This window comes from Dendrobates tinctorius, unplaced genomic scaffold, assembly GCF_039654945.1.
Source record: "Dendrobates tinctorius isolate UK_male_01 unplaced genomic scaffold, ASM3965494v1 ptg000126l, whole genome shotgun sequence".
NCBI classification, from domain to species: domain Eukaryota; kingdom Metazoa; phylum Chordata; class Amphibia; order Anura; family Dendrobatidae; genus Dendrobates; species Dendrobates tinctorius.
Window position 1 is genome coordinate 24,813,126 of NW_027361794.1, and position 15,281 is coordinate 24,828,406.

A 15,281-nucleotide genomic window follows, 5' to 3' on the forward strand; every position below is an offset into this window, starting at 1 on the left:
TAGTTTTCTGACTGTTCTGAATAACATGATACATGATTTTAGTTTTTTTTTTTTTGTCTAGTCTCGCTTGAATAAAGGTCAATATTAAATAGTCTCCTGATGAGTCGCCTTTGGTGAGGACGATGAAACCCGTAGAAATGAAAGGCTTGGAGAGTGTGTAAACATCACCTCACCCTATATACTGAGATGTGGGGTACATGTTTTTTCTATTAGTCACCTACTGACTAACCTTCAGGGGGTGAATTATGGGTATAGTTTTATATTTGCAATTAATAAGGTTTAGTTTTTTCCTTTCGTCAGCAAACATGAGGAATGACAAGAGACAACCCATTTAAGAAAATTCCATTTTGGTTAAAACTATTCCAACATTATGAACATATAAAAGTCTTATCCCCTATGTGACATCTCTGATGTTTATTAACAGTTGATTTCCAAGTAAAATATTTCCCACATTAAGAAAATGAAAAAGGCTTCTCCTCTATGTGACTGCTCTGATGTCTAACAAGAAGTGCTTTCTGGTTAAAATATTTCCCACATTCTGAACTGGAAGAAGACTTCTCCCCTGTGTGAGTTCTCTGGTGGGTAAGAAAACGTGATTTCTGTGCAAAATATTTCCCACATTTTAAACATGAAAAAGGCTTCTCTCTTGTGTGGATTCTGTGGTGCTTAACACAATCTGATTTCTGTATAAAACATTTCCCACATTCTGAACAGGGAAAAGGCTTCTCCCCTGTGTGAATTCTCTGGTGATTAACACAAGCTGATTTATTGTTAAAACATTTCCCACATTCTGAACAGGAAAAAGGCTTCTCCCCTGTGTGAATTCTCTGGTGGGCAACAAAATGTGCTTTCTGTGCAAAATATTTCCCACATTCTGTACAAGAAAAGGGTTTCTCCCCTGTGTGAGTTCTCTGGTGCTTAACACAATTTGATTTCATGCTAAAACATTTCCCACATTCTGAACATGAAAAAAGTTTCTCCCCTGTGTGAGTTCTCTGGTGCTTAACACAATTTGATTTATTGTTAAAACATTTTCCACATTCTGAACAGGAAAAAGGCTTCTCCCCTGTGTGAGTTCTATGGTGATTAACCAAATCTGATTTCTTGTTAAAACATTTCCCACATTCTGAACATGAAAAAGGCTTCTCCCCTTTGTGAGTTCTCTGGTGCTTAACACAATTTGATTTCTTGTTAAAACATTTCCCACATTCGGAACATGAAAAAGGCTTCTCCCCTGTGTGATCTCTCTGGTGCGTAACACAATCTGATTTTTTGTTAAAACATTTCCCACATTCTGAACAGGGAAAAGGCTTCTCCCCTGTGTGAGTTCTCTTGTGGGTAAGAAAATGTGATTTCTGTCCAAAACATTTCCCACATTCTGAACATGAAAAAGGTTTCTCCCCTGTGTGAGTTCTCTGGTGAATAACACATTGTGATTTCTGGTTAAAACATTTCCCACATTCTGAACATGAAAAAGGCTTCTCCCCTGTGTGAGTTCTCTGGTGGTTAACAAAATGTGATTTCCGTGCAAAATATTTCCCACATTCTGAACAGGAAAAAGGCTTCTCCCCTGTGTGAATTCTCTGATGTGTAACAAAATGTGATTTATGTGCAAAACATTTCCCACATTCTGAACAGGAAAAAGGCTTCTCTCCTGTGTGGATTCTCTGGTGGGCAACAAAATGAGATTTCTTGTTAAAACATTTCCCACATTCTGAACATGAAAATGGCTTCTTTGCTTTAGGAGCAGTTTGCTTTTTATTGCCTCTTTTGTGACTTTGATTTTCCTTAGTAGTCAGTAATGAATCAGAAGATGGGACCTGTTTCATAGGATCAGATGACAGATCTTTGCTGTGAATGGATGATGATATATCTGGAGTAATAGCAATCACTTCAGTTGTATCTTGTAGGATCTCAAGATCATCAGATTTCAAAATTAAAGATGTCAGCTGTCCCTCTGATCTCCTGGTATAGTCATCTGCTAAGATAAAAACAATTATTTTTTAATAAAATATCCTTGAGTTTTATATTTTTGAACATTTCTACTTAAACTGTCCATAAAAATGGCAAGCTATGTATAAAACTTTAATTATTTACCAAGACAATGACAGTTCACAGTCTAATAGAAAACCTTGTTGGATGAGCCAGTAGTGTGTGGTGTTCAACTGTTTGTTCATTCTGCCTCCCAAATATCGAATAGAAAGAAACCAATCAATGTTATGTAGGCGAAAATAATACCAATTCTCATCTCACAAAAAACAAGTCCCCACTCAGGTCCATCATCTGTCAATGGAAAAACAGAGGTTCCCACACTATTAGTGGCTCAAAGGCTGTTGAAAAGCAACAAGGTTTCTATAAACCAATCCAGCAAAATCCGCTCTCACTTCGGAGTCTTGCAGTGTGCGCAAACAACATTTAGGATCCCTGTATTGAGCAATATTATAGTGAGAAGAATCCACTTAATTTTTGGTGTGTGTCTCCTGGAGCACAATCTGGGCACTATGTGCTGGGTAATAAAATGGCAGATGTGTAATTTTCACTCTCCAACATCCACTGCGTGTTAATTTCTGGAACGTGACTGTGGAGTCACAATATTCACTCCTCCTAAGGATTATAACCCTCAGTGAATTAATTTATAAAATGGAATTACTTTATGGGGATTTCGACTATTCTGGATTTCTGTCATTTAGTTATATTAGGGCTTCTGCATATGGTGTGTCCAATCTCATCTGGGATCTGTTCCTGCTGTCCAGCTGGAGTAATCTGCTCCCTACTTCAGCCAATTGGAAAGTACCACACCCTACTAAAGCGCAAAGCACATGGCCGGAATCTGCCAGATACAGCGCTGTTCTCCTCTGGTTCAGTCCTCTGTGCTCAGCTTGTGACTTGTGTATTTGTTTCCTGTTGTGACCGTGGCCCGTTTAATGACTACTCTTGTGTCTTCTGATTCTGTCCTTCTGGTTCTGACCCGGCTACCTGACTATTCTTCTTGCCATCTAACACCACAGAATAGCAGGTAACACCATGGTCCCAGCCTAGAGGTCCCAGTGTAAGTCCAGATCCATGTAAAGGTGTAAAAGGGCAATGAGCAAGGCAATCCTTGGGATATGGACAGCAGAGAAGATAGAGCCAAGCATGTTCATGGAGGACATCTTTTGAGCTGCCAGGTGACCATGAACAGTGCTCCCAATACATTGTGTCTGCAAACTATTCCAGCTAGATCTGCATTCAAATAGCTAAATGGCGCTCCTTCCCTTCTGAACACTGCCATGTGCCCAGTAGTGTACAACCGTATATAGGGTATAGTGCGAAGCTGGAAAATAATTTGTAAGATCCATTTGTTTTCTATTATCCTTTGTGAAGAATTCCAAAGTTACCACCACATAAAGTGACACACGTCAGATATTAATAATGGGGCCTGATTAGGAACTACTGAAATGATCAAACTCCACAGTCTCCATCAGTAATAAATGAGTAGCTAGTGGTGAAACCTCTCTGGGGTAATTAGAGTATGGGTCTCGGAGACTTCACAATCTATACTATCCTAAGCTCCAATATTTTCTGTCAGATGAGTTTCAAGAAGAAATATTAGGCATTTAAAGAGAACTGTGTATAAGGCCGGTTTCACACGTCCTGATATTTCCGGTACCGGAGACGTCCATGTGTGCAATACTTGTGGTACCCGTGTGACAACCATGTGCAGCATCAGTACCACATGGACGGCCGGCAGGGAAGAAGCGCTATAGTAAGCCCTGTTCCCCGGTGGCCGGTGCTGAAGACGCTCTCATCATTCTCCCCTGCTCTGCCGGCGGGGTGAATGATGAGAGTTATATTAAAGTCAGAATGATGACAGCAGGTGGGGGCTTTTGGGTCTATTACCCCCTTCAACCTACACCTGCTGCTACTAAGAACAGTGGCAGCAGGAGCGGATGATGGGAGTATTCCTCACCCGCCGCCTGCACTATAAGTAAATTAATGAAAAAAACGGCATGGGTCCCCCTGTATTTTCTATAACTAGTCTGGCAAAACTCACAACTGGGGGCTGCAACCCTCATCTGTCAGCTTCAGCAAGGCTGGTTATCAAGAAAAGAGGGGTCCCCACAGTTTTTTTTATTTAATAATTTAAGAAAACGGCCTGGGGTCCCCTCTATTTTTGACAACCAGCCTTGCTAAAGCTGACATCTGGGGGCTGGTATTCTCAAGCTTGTAAGGGGCCATGGATATTAACCCCCCCAGCCTAAAAATAGCAGCACGCAGCTGCCCAGAATAGCCACATCTATTAGATGCTCCAATTCTGGTGCTTTGCCTGGCTCTTCCCACTTGCCCTATAGTGGTGGCAAATGGGGTTCATATTTGTGGGGTTGATGTCACCCTTGTATTGTCATGTGACATCAAGCCCACGGCTTAGTAATGGAGAGATGTCTATAAGACACCTATCCATTTCTAATACTATAGTTATATGGTAAATACACAGCCATAATAAACTATTTTATTAGAAATAAAGCAAAACGCAGTTTTCGTTTTTTTATTTAAAAATAACCCACAGAATTCTCACGGTGATCTGCTGTGAAGTCACTAAGCTTAAACTGTGGTGACCTCATCACTGACTTTTTCCCACGGTCCTGAGGTCACTGCAGTTCAGCCTGGTTGGAAACCTCGATGATGTCACTGCTGGTCAATGATACTGCGCTTACAGCAGCTCATTCACCAGTGGTTCTCAACCTGGACGGTCGCATCTTGGCACCGAACAGGTTGAAAACTAATTATCCCCCAGATAAAGATTACGGCGTGGGACAGAGCGACAGAAAGGTATGGTATATTGTTGTTTTTTATTTTTATTACAGGAGAACGAGCTCTTTGGTGGAAATAGGCGTTAGGTGAGTATAACGGTGTTTGTTGTTTTTAAATAAAAAAGGAAAACTGTTTTGTTTTATTTCTAATAAAAGGCTTTATTCTGGCTGTGTCTTTATTTACCATGTAACTATGGGGTTAGTAATGTATAGACACCTCTCCATTACTAAGCCGTGGGCTTGATGTCACCTGACAATACAAAGGTGACATCAACCCCACAAATATGAACCCCACTTGCCACCACTACAGGGCAAGTGGGAAGAGCCGGGCAAAGTGTCGGAATTGGCGCATCTAATAGATTTGTCTTTTTCGGGCAGCTGCGGGCTGGTTATTGTTTGATCTGTATTTGTAGTTTTCAGTTAATGAGATTCTCGTGCTTTGGGGTGGGTTTGTGGGAGTGGCTGTGGGCGGGTCTTATGTGGTGCTCTACGTACATATTCATCTATATTGGCTTATGACCCTGATCCTTCAGTGACCTGCCCCCTATTTTACATAAAAAACTACATCCAGAAAAATGTCACCGGCAATGGCATCTATAAGTAAGAGATATTACTGAACAGGCGCTGCCAGTGTCATTTGCACATTTTTTGTCTAAGCCTCACAATAGCCACAATATTATAGGCATTATCACCAATAATATCAATGCTATTATATGTATTATGTAATAATGGGGGGCAGGTCAGTGAGGGATCAGTGATCTGTCATAAGCCAATACAGATGAATATGTAATCAGCGCACCACATAAAGCCCCGCCCACAGCCCCACCCCAGTGCCCCACCCACAGCCCCGCCCCAGAGCACGAGAATTTCATGAACTAAAAACTACAAATACAGATTAAACAACAACCACAAGACGGATTTCATCACCAGGTATCATTGTAATCAGTATAACGGCGCTGACCTGACAGTGTCTGTAGGTTACTGAGCACAATCCTGCTGACAGGTTCCCTTTAAATTTAGATCTTAGACATTTGGAAGAGGCGATGGAGAGATTTTTTTCAAGACTATCACGGAGTTACAGACTCACATTAGGCAGGAAGGCCGATCCCACCACAATCAAACTATCATACAGAAGGAACAGGTTAAAAAAAAAAGACATAGAATAAAAAATGTTACATCCCCAACATCAACGTATGTACAAGGGGAGAACACTAAACTGGAGCTGCACTCATTTATGGTGGACCATTGGAGCCACTATGAGTCCTGACCAGAAGAGTAGAGAAAGACACTATTATTAACCCCTTCATGACCAAGCCTATTTTGACCTTAATGACCAGGACATTTTTTGCAATTCTGACCAATGTCCCTTTATGAGGTAATAACTCTGGAACGCTTCAATGGATCCTAGCGATTCTGAGAATATTTTTTCATGACATATTGGGCTTCATGTTAGTGGTAAATTTAGGTTGATAATTTTTGCGTTTATTTGTGAAAAAATCAGAAATTTGGGGGAAATTTTAAAAATTTCACAATTTTCAAAATTTGAATTTTTATTCTGTAAAACCAGAAAGTTATGTGACACAAAATAGTTACTAAATAACATTTACCACATGTCTGCTTTACATCAGCACTATTTTGGAAACAAAATTTTTTTTTGTTAGGAAGTTATAAGGGTTAAAAGTTGAGCAGTGATTTCTTATTTTTACAACAAAATTTACAAAACCATTTTTTTAGGGACCACCTCACATTTGAAGTCACTTTGAGGGGTCTATATGGCAGAAAATACCCAAAAGTGACACCATTCTAAAAACTGCACCCCTCAAGCTACTCAATACTACATTCAAGAAGATTATTAACCCTTCAGGTGTGTCACAGTGACTGAAGCAACATGGAAGGAAAAAATGGACATTTTAATTTTCCAACAAAAATTTTCTTTTAGCATCAATTTTTTCATTTTCACATGGGCAAAAGGATAAAATGGATCTTAAATTTTGTTGGGAAATTTCTCCTGAGTACACCGATACCTCATATGTGGTCATAAACCACAGTTTGGGTGCACAACAGGGCTCAGAAGGGAAGGAGCGCCATTTGACTTTTTGAATGGAAAATATGCTGGAATATTTAGCGGTTGCCATGTCGCGTTTGGAGAGCCTCTGTGTGCCTAAGCATTGGAGCTCCCCCACAAGTGACCCCATTTTGGAAACTAGACCCCCGGAGGAACTTATCTAGATGTGTGGTGAGCACCTTGAACCCCCAAGTGCTTCACAGAAGTTTATAATGCAGAGCCGTGAAAATAAAAAATATTTTTTTTCCTCCAAAAATTATTTTTTAGTCAGCAATTTTTTATTTTCACAAGGGTAATAGGATAAATTGGACCCCAAAAGTTTTCCAGTTTGTCCTGAGTACGCTGGTACCCCTTATGTGGGGGGGACCACTGTTTGGGTAAACGTCAAGGCTTGGAAGGGAAGTAGTGACGTTTTGAAATGCAGACTTGATGGAATGGTCTGTGGGCGTCATGTTACATTTGCAGAGCCCCTGATGTACCTAAACTGTGGAAACCCCCCACAAGTTACACCATTTTGGAAACTAGACCCCCAAGGAACTTATCTAGATGTATGGTGAGCACCTTGATCCCCCAAGTGCTTCACAGAAGTTTATAACGCAGAGCCGTGAAAATAAAAAATAATTTTTTTCCTAAAACAAATGATTATTAGCCCGCAATTTTTTTTTCACAAGGGTAACAAGAGAAATTGGACCCCAAGAGTTGTTGTCCAGTTTGTCCTGAGTATGCTGGTATCCCATATGTGGGGGGGACCACTGTTTGGGCACACGTTGGGGCTTGGAAGGGAAGTAGTGACATTTTGAAATGCCGACTTGATGGATTGGTCTGCGGGCGTCATGTTACGTTTTCAGAACCCCTGATGTGAAGAAACTGTGGAAACCCCCCACATGTGACCGCATTTTGGAAACTAGACCCCCCAAGGAACTTATCTAGATGTGTGGTGAGTACCTTGAACCCCCAAGTGCTTCACAGAAGTTTATAACGCAAAGCTGTGAAAATAAAAAATCATTTTTTTCCCTCAAAAAATGATTTTTTAGCTTGCAATTTTTTATTTTCACAAGGGTAACAGGAGAAATTGGACCCCAAAATTTGTTGTCCAGTTTGTCCTGAGTACGCTGGTACCCCATATGTGGGGGGAACCATTGTTTGGGCACACATCAGGGCTCGGAATGGAAGTAGTGATGTTTTGAAATGCAGACTTTCAAGGAATGGTCTGCAGTCGTCGTTACATATGCCCCTGATGTGCCTAAACAGTAGAAACCCCCCACAAGTAACCCCATTTTGGAAACTAGACCTTCCAAGGAACTTATCTAGATGTCTGTTGAGCACTTTGAACCCCCAAGTGCTTCACAAAAGTTTATAACGCAGAGACGTGAAAATAAAAAAAACATTTTTTTCCACAAAAATAATTTTTTAGCCCCCAATTTTTTATTTTCCCAAGGGTAACAGGAGAAATTAGACCCCCAAAGTTGTTCTGCAATTTTTCCGGAGTACGCTGTTACCTCATATGTTGGGGTAAACCACTGTTTGGGCACACGTCAGGGCTTGGAAGGGAGGGAGCACCGTTTGACTTTTTGAACGCAAAATTGGCTGGAATCAATGTTAGCACCATGTCGCGTTTGGAGACCCCCTGATGTGCCTAAACAGTGGAAACCCCTCAATTCTAACTCCAACCCTAACCCCAACACACCCCTAACCCCAACACATCCCTAACCCTAATCCCAACCCTAACCATAACCCTAACCTCAACACACCCCTAACCCTAATCCCAAAACTGACGATAACCCTAACCACAAGTCTAACCCTAATCCCATCCCTAACCCCAACAAACCCCTATCTCTAATCTTAACCCTAATTCCAACCCTAACCCTAATTCCAACCCAAACCTTAACCCTAATTCCACCCTAACCCTAATTCCATCCTAACCCTAACCCTAATTCCAACCCTAACCCTAACCCTAATTCCACAATAATCTTAATTCCATCCCTAACCAGAATTCTAACCCTAATTCCAACCTTAACTGTTGTGAGCTCATCTGTTCATTCACCTTTTGTGTCCGAGGATCTCCCTCTTCTGGTGAAGGAAGGTAGTGAGGCTGATTTGGATGAAAGAAACCAAACACCTGATCAGGTGGATTGTGACTGGGTAACAGGAACTTCAGACTGGATATAAGGCAGCCGACGCCCTTCTGAGTGGCTGGTGATTTTGTCTGCTGGATTCTTGGAGACCAGTCTGATTCCTGCTTCCCAAAGATAAGTTTTTGCTCTGCTATTGAACTTATTAGTTTTGGTTCTGTTTACCTTGTTTTTTGAGTTCAGCCATCCCTGGCCGGGGGTGTGCTGGATTCTTAATCCTTGATCAGTGTTCTCTTTTGCTCTGCTTTCAGAATATTCTGAGTGCTGATATAGGGTTTGAAGTCTAGTGACTTCAGGGTCCTTTTTGCTTATCAGTTGTGTTGGTAATATTTTTAGCAGGGTTTTGTCGGATTGCAGACAGCAGCTTTTCTGTCCTGTCCTTTTTACGTAGCTTGGGCCCCATCGTTTGCTCAACCTATCTTTCTATCTGTGTTAGTGTTTTCATCTTGTTTCACTGTCATTATATGTTGGGGGCTGCCTATTGCTTTGGGGTCTGCTCTGGGGCAGTCAGTTTTTCCCTTTTCTCTCTTTAGGCTTATTTAGATCTCCGGCTGTGACGAGGTGTCTAGGATCACCGTAGGAACACTCCACGGCTACTGCTAGTTGTGTGATAGGATTAGGGGTCTGCAATCCGCTAGTTTCCAACCTCTCTGATTTTCTGGGCTGAGCTTGTGTTTTGTTTTTTCCTCCTCGGTGACTCAATCATAACACCTAACCCTAATTCCAACCCTAACCCTAATTCCACTCTAACCCTAACCCTAATTCCAACCCTAGCCCTAACTAAACCCTAACCCTAATTCCACCCTAACCCTAATGGAAAAATGAAAATAAAAATGTTTTCTTTATTTTATTATTTGTTTCTACCTATGGGCGTATAGAGGGGGGGGTTTATTTACGTTTTATTTTGATCACTGTGAGAGTTTATCACAGTGATCAAAATGAATGAATCGAATCTGCAGCCGGCAGATTTGAGCGGGCGCACTGCGCATGCGCCCACCATTTTCCAAGATGGCGGCACCCATGATCCGGGACCGCGGGACATCGGGAGCAACAGCGGCACTCGGAAGGTACCGGGGGTTGGGAGGGGATGTGATCGGACTGCGGGGGGAACGGAGGGAAGGCGGGGGGAGCAGATGATGACAGCGGAGGCAGATCTGTCATTCAGTGGCGTGGGGGCAGATCGCCGGTGTGGGGGGGTCGGATCGTGTCTCCAAGCATGCCCGATGCTACTGCAGCATCAGCCATGCCTGGATTTGTAATATTTCATCAAATTTCATTGATGAAATATTATTATCGCTCTGATTGGCTGTTTCACTTTTAACATCCAATCAGAGCGATCATAGCCACATGGGGGCGAAGCCACCCCCCCTGTGGTGAAGTACAAAGCTCCCTGTGTGTGCGGGTGTGACGACTCCTGGAGTGGACCCTCTGGGTCATGGCACCAACCCTCCCAGGGCGAGCTGGCCTAGTGAGAACCACCCCCTATACATGGAGTGTCAGGAGCAAGCCCCAGGGGATAAGATACCACGACTGCTGGCACCAGGCGGCCGGTTCACAGGAGACACGAGTGAGTGTGTCTGAAGGAAGGTGCAGGATACTAGGGAATACCAGCTGGATACATGGGTGTGCGCTAAATACAGGATAGTGCAAGACGGGTACAAGTGGGCACAAATGACGTGCAGCGACCAGTACGTCCGGATGTGAGCAAAACAGGACGCGTGCCAGAAACACGACAGAGTACTGAATTGAGCAACAGACGTGCCAGGAGGCGTAACAGAGCACAGGGACAGAGTGAGTGCCTGGAGGCACGGCTGAGCATGAAACAGAGCACAGGATCAGAGTGTGTGCCAAGAGGCACGACTGAGCATGAGACAAAGCAAAGTGAAAGTTCAGAACGTGTGCCAGGAGGCACAATAGAGTACAAAGCAGAGCAGAGGACCTGAATACAGCGCACAGCCAGGCAGGGACACAACCGACTAGGCCAGGAAGCACAACAATAATCAGGGACCTCCCATAGGGAGAGGTAGCCTGATATAGCACATGACCAGTACAGCTTCCGGGTCAGGTCCTAATGCCTGATAGCACATGACCACTACAGCTTCCGGGTCAGATCCTCCTTTACCATAGAGAGGACCGACCTGGAGACAGACCTGACAGGAGCGCGCACGCACAAGCGCGACATGGAGGGAGTGAAAACCTGGGTATGAGAAGTGCGCGTGCTCAGCCGACGGGGCCCCCAGAGCGGCCGCAGTGAGCGCGGCATGACAGCGGATTGGGTGACCTTTCAGTGACCCAGGTCACTCGACCCGCAGGAGGGCAATTATTTCATGACGCCACATAGGCGTCACTGGTCATATTGGCACGGCTTTTCATGATGCCTATGTGGCATCATTGGTCGGGAAGGGATTAAAGAGAAATGAATATTCAAGGCCCTCCAAGCCCATGGGCGTGGAATGCAGTGAATATTCATTTCTCTTTAGCAGTGGGAACAGGAGTTAGCCGCAGCCACCGGCTCCAGCCTCCTGTGACCCGCTGCTCCGCCAGAGCCGGTACATCCGAACTATAAGATGCACCCCCCATTTCCCTCCAGATTTTTGAAGGAAAAAAGTGTGTCTTTAGTCCAAAAAATATGGTAGTTTTAATACAAATTGAAAAGTCAGGATAAAGGGAAACTCTGCTGTTATTGTACAGAAATTCACACTTGGCCTCACTGCACATTTACTGTTGTCGATTTTAAAAGGGAAGTTTGGCCAGAAAGACTGGACCTGGTCTTGTAGGGACCATGAGACATTCAGCAGCACAGAAGGGAGAGAAGAGTCATCCGATAAGATCTCAGGGACCTAGGAAGCCAACAGCATCATTACCCTCCGCTTTCTCTTACAGGCCCAGCATAATATTTTTCTTCAAGTGATTTTCTAACCTGTCAGCACATTCTACGTACGCTGTCATTTGGCTTTATAGTTTACAGATCTGGGCAGGTAACGGTCAGCGTCTCCTCAACCCAGGGAGTAGGTGGCTCCTCCAGGTTGTAAGGTCTATAGAAAAGGGCTTTCAATGCCCAAAGTCATTTGCAGTTTTGGTGGAGGAGAATGTTGTGGTCTAGAGGCAAAATGGTGATCATGATAATACGGCCGGACTACACCACCGATAAAGCAGCCACAGCCGGTGACTGAGAGGAATCTGTGACGTCTCTGCATTCAGTGGTTACTACTCACCTGGGTAGTCATATGTGGCACTCTCCTCTTTACACCACTCATCATCTCTCACATATGTCTCTGTAGTATTAATATGGGTCAGATCTTCACCCTGAAACAAATATTGTAAAAGTCACCGACAGATGGAGAAGTCCCATCTATGATCAGCTCTAATCCTGCCATCTCCACTGTTCTCATCACACAAGTATAAAACATATAATACTGGTGGTTAAAACAAGACTGAGCACAAGACCTTCACAGCCGTCTACACATCAAAGGGGAGATCTCCTGACACCTTCTCTCCATCTACCTGATGATCCTGAGGAGCACTGGGATCTTCTTGTTTACAGTCCTGTGGAAGAAGAGGATGGGGACATCTCTCTGGTGTTGTCCTCTTACTGGATAGATCTGGAGGAAACACATACAGGGACTAAATTCATTCTCTACATACAGATAATTATAGGCCGTGTGTATTTAGTCCTGTCTATTACCTGGTGATGTGAGGGGCTGGGGAACCTCCATTATGACGTTCTTGTACAGATCTCTGTGTCCTTCTAAATACTCCCACTCCTCCATGGAGAAATAGACGGCGACATCCTGGCACCTTATAGGAACCTGACACATACAATGATACCGTCATCCCCCGATCCCTTCATAGCGTTACTGTATAATGTCCCAGCATTCCCAGCAGTGTCACCTCTCCAGTCAGCAGCTCAATCATCTTGTAGGTGAGGTCTAGGATCTTCTGGTCATTGATGTCCACATGGATCTGGGGGTGAGGTAGAGGCCCTGTGATTGGGCTCAGGGGTCTTCTCCATCCCTCAGACATAGGGTCCTGACAGCGATCACTAGAGGTCTTCATCACCACTGTGTAATCCTGGTAATGGAGAGACACATTAATAAATCTCACTACAGACATTTCCAGAGTCTTCTCCAGTTCTGTCCATCTGTTATTCCCATAGATAAGAATGATGTAATGTGACATCATCAGAATCTCTCACCTCTCCAGTGAGACGGAAGAGGATCTCTAGGGTGATATGTAACATCCTCTCCACCATCTTGTCTCTGTCCATATCCATCCTTGATGGGTAAATCAGGAAAATTCTCTTTTGTAGAAGATCTTCACTGAGAGGATCCGATATTGTTGAGACCTGAATGAGAAGATGATGAGCCAATGTAACATCATAAGAATCCTGTGTAATAATACAATTACTGGCGATAATAAGGGAAACATATGAGATTTATTATTTTACAGTGTTTAGTTTTGTTCCCTGACATCCCCCCAGTTCCATCACTCTCATTCCCTTCTTTTGAGGTCCATACCATCAGACTCTTCCGTCCCTTCTCCCTCACAGTAGCGGTCATATACCGGCCTCCAGGCTCACCCACGTCTGTTGTGAGTACATTTGCCCCTTCACCTGTGATGTCTGATGAACTCCCTCTGCTGGTGAAGGGAAGTAGTGAAATTGATTTGGATGGGAAGAACCTGTCATCTGAACAGGTGCAGTGTGATTGGACATCCGGAATCTCTGAGTGGATATAAGGCAGCCGACGCCCTGCAGGGTTGCTGGTGATCCTTTCTGCTCTGAGCTCTGGCATCCAGTTTAGTTCCTGTCTACTAAAAGCTAAGTTTTTGCCCTGATATTATTCCATGAGATTTTGTCTGGTTTACTTAGTGTTTGCGTTCAGCCAGCCCTTGCTGGGACTGGCTGAATTCCATTTTTGTCTCTGATCAGTTGATCTCTTTGCTCTGGTTTTCAGAATATACCTGAGTGCTGATAAAGAGTTTTTGAAGTCTAGCGACTTCAGGGCCTTTTTTCCTATCAGACTGTTGGGACATTTTTGGTAGGGTTTTTGCGGATTGCAGCCAGCATCTTTTCTGTCCTTTCCCATCTAGTTAGTTGGGCCCCATCGTTTGCTCAGCCTGTCTTTCTGTCTGCGTTTGTATTTTCATCTGTTTTTCACCGACAATACATGTTGGGGGCTGTCTATTGCTTTGGGGTCTGCTCTGGGGCAGTTTAGATTTCCCCTTTCTTTCTTTTGGCTTATTTAGCTCTCCGGCTGTGACGAGGGGTCTAGGACCACCGTAGGAACCCCCCACGGCTACTGTTAGTTGTGGTGAATAGGATCAGGGGTCTGCAATCCGCTAGTTACCAACTTCTCAGGTTTTCTGGACTTAGCTTGTATTTTTGTTTTCTCCTCCTCCGGTGACTCATTCATAACAGAATCACCAGCCATACCGCAGATTCTAGGGTACTCAATAGCAGGAAAAAATTGTTTAAAAAAAAAAAAAAGTGTCAGAATTTTTTTTTTGTGTATATTTTTTCCTCTATTTCTCTGAGGCCGTAGAGGGATTTTTTTCTTAATGGTGATTAAGCAATTGTCTGATTGTGTGGAGCAGCTCGCTGCTGATGTACGGGGAATTTCCGCCTATCTTGCTCATTCACATGCTGCTGAACCAAAGATCCCTACTCCTGATGTGTTTTTTGGGGATCGGTCTAAATTTTTGAATTTTAAGAATAATTGTAAATTATTTCTTGCCTTGAAGCCTAACTCATCGGGGAGCTCTGCGCAGCAGGTTAAAATTGTCATCTCTTTGCTGCGCGGCGATCCCCAGGATTGGGCGTTTTCTTTGACACCTGATGATCCTATTCTGGCTAATGTGGACGCATTTTTGTTGTATGATGAACCTAATGCTATTGATCAAGCTGAAAAGACACTGTTGGCATTGAGCCAGGGTCAGGATTCTGCAGAGTTGTACTGTCAAAAATTCCGAAAGTGGGCGGTCCTTACTACCTGGAATGATGGTGCCTTGGCGGCTCTCTTTCGGAAGGGTTTGTCAGAAACCGTAAAAGATACTATGGTGGGATTTCCTGTTCCCTCTGGTCTTGACGATTCTATGTCATTAGCCATATAGGTTGATCGGCGTTTACGTGAACGCAAAACTACACGAGAGGTGTTGCCACCTGCTGAACAAATGTCTGAACCTATGCAATGTGATGGAGTTTTGTCTCGGGCGCAACATCAGGAGTTCAGAAGGCGTAATAAGCTGTGTTTTTTCTGTGGAGATGCCTCTCATATTATTTCTGTCTGCCCTAAA

At 43.6% G+C, this 15,281-nt stretch overlaps 1 protein-coding gene across 1 annotated transcript; it reads right to left on the bottom strand.

The window, feature by feature from the left end:
* Positions 1-395: 395 nt before the first annotated feature.
* LOC141047185 (uncharacterized) lies at positions 396-13,546 on the bottom strand. Its single transcript, XM_073542141.1, has 7 exons — positions 13,505-13,546; positions 13,183-13,332; positions 12,879-13,058; positions 12,673-12,796; positions 12,492-12,589; positions 12,203-12,293; positions 396-1,978 (listed from the first exon to the last, which is right to left on the bottom strand). Exons 1-7 carry the CDS (start codon positions 13,544-13,546, stop codon positions 453-455), a joined length of 2,211 nt encoding a protein of 736 aa, XP_073398242.1. The 3' UTR covers positions 396-452.
* Between the last annotated feature and the right edge of the window lie 1,735 nt (positions 13,547-15,281).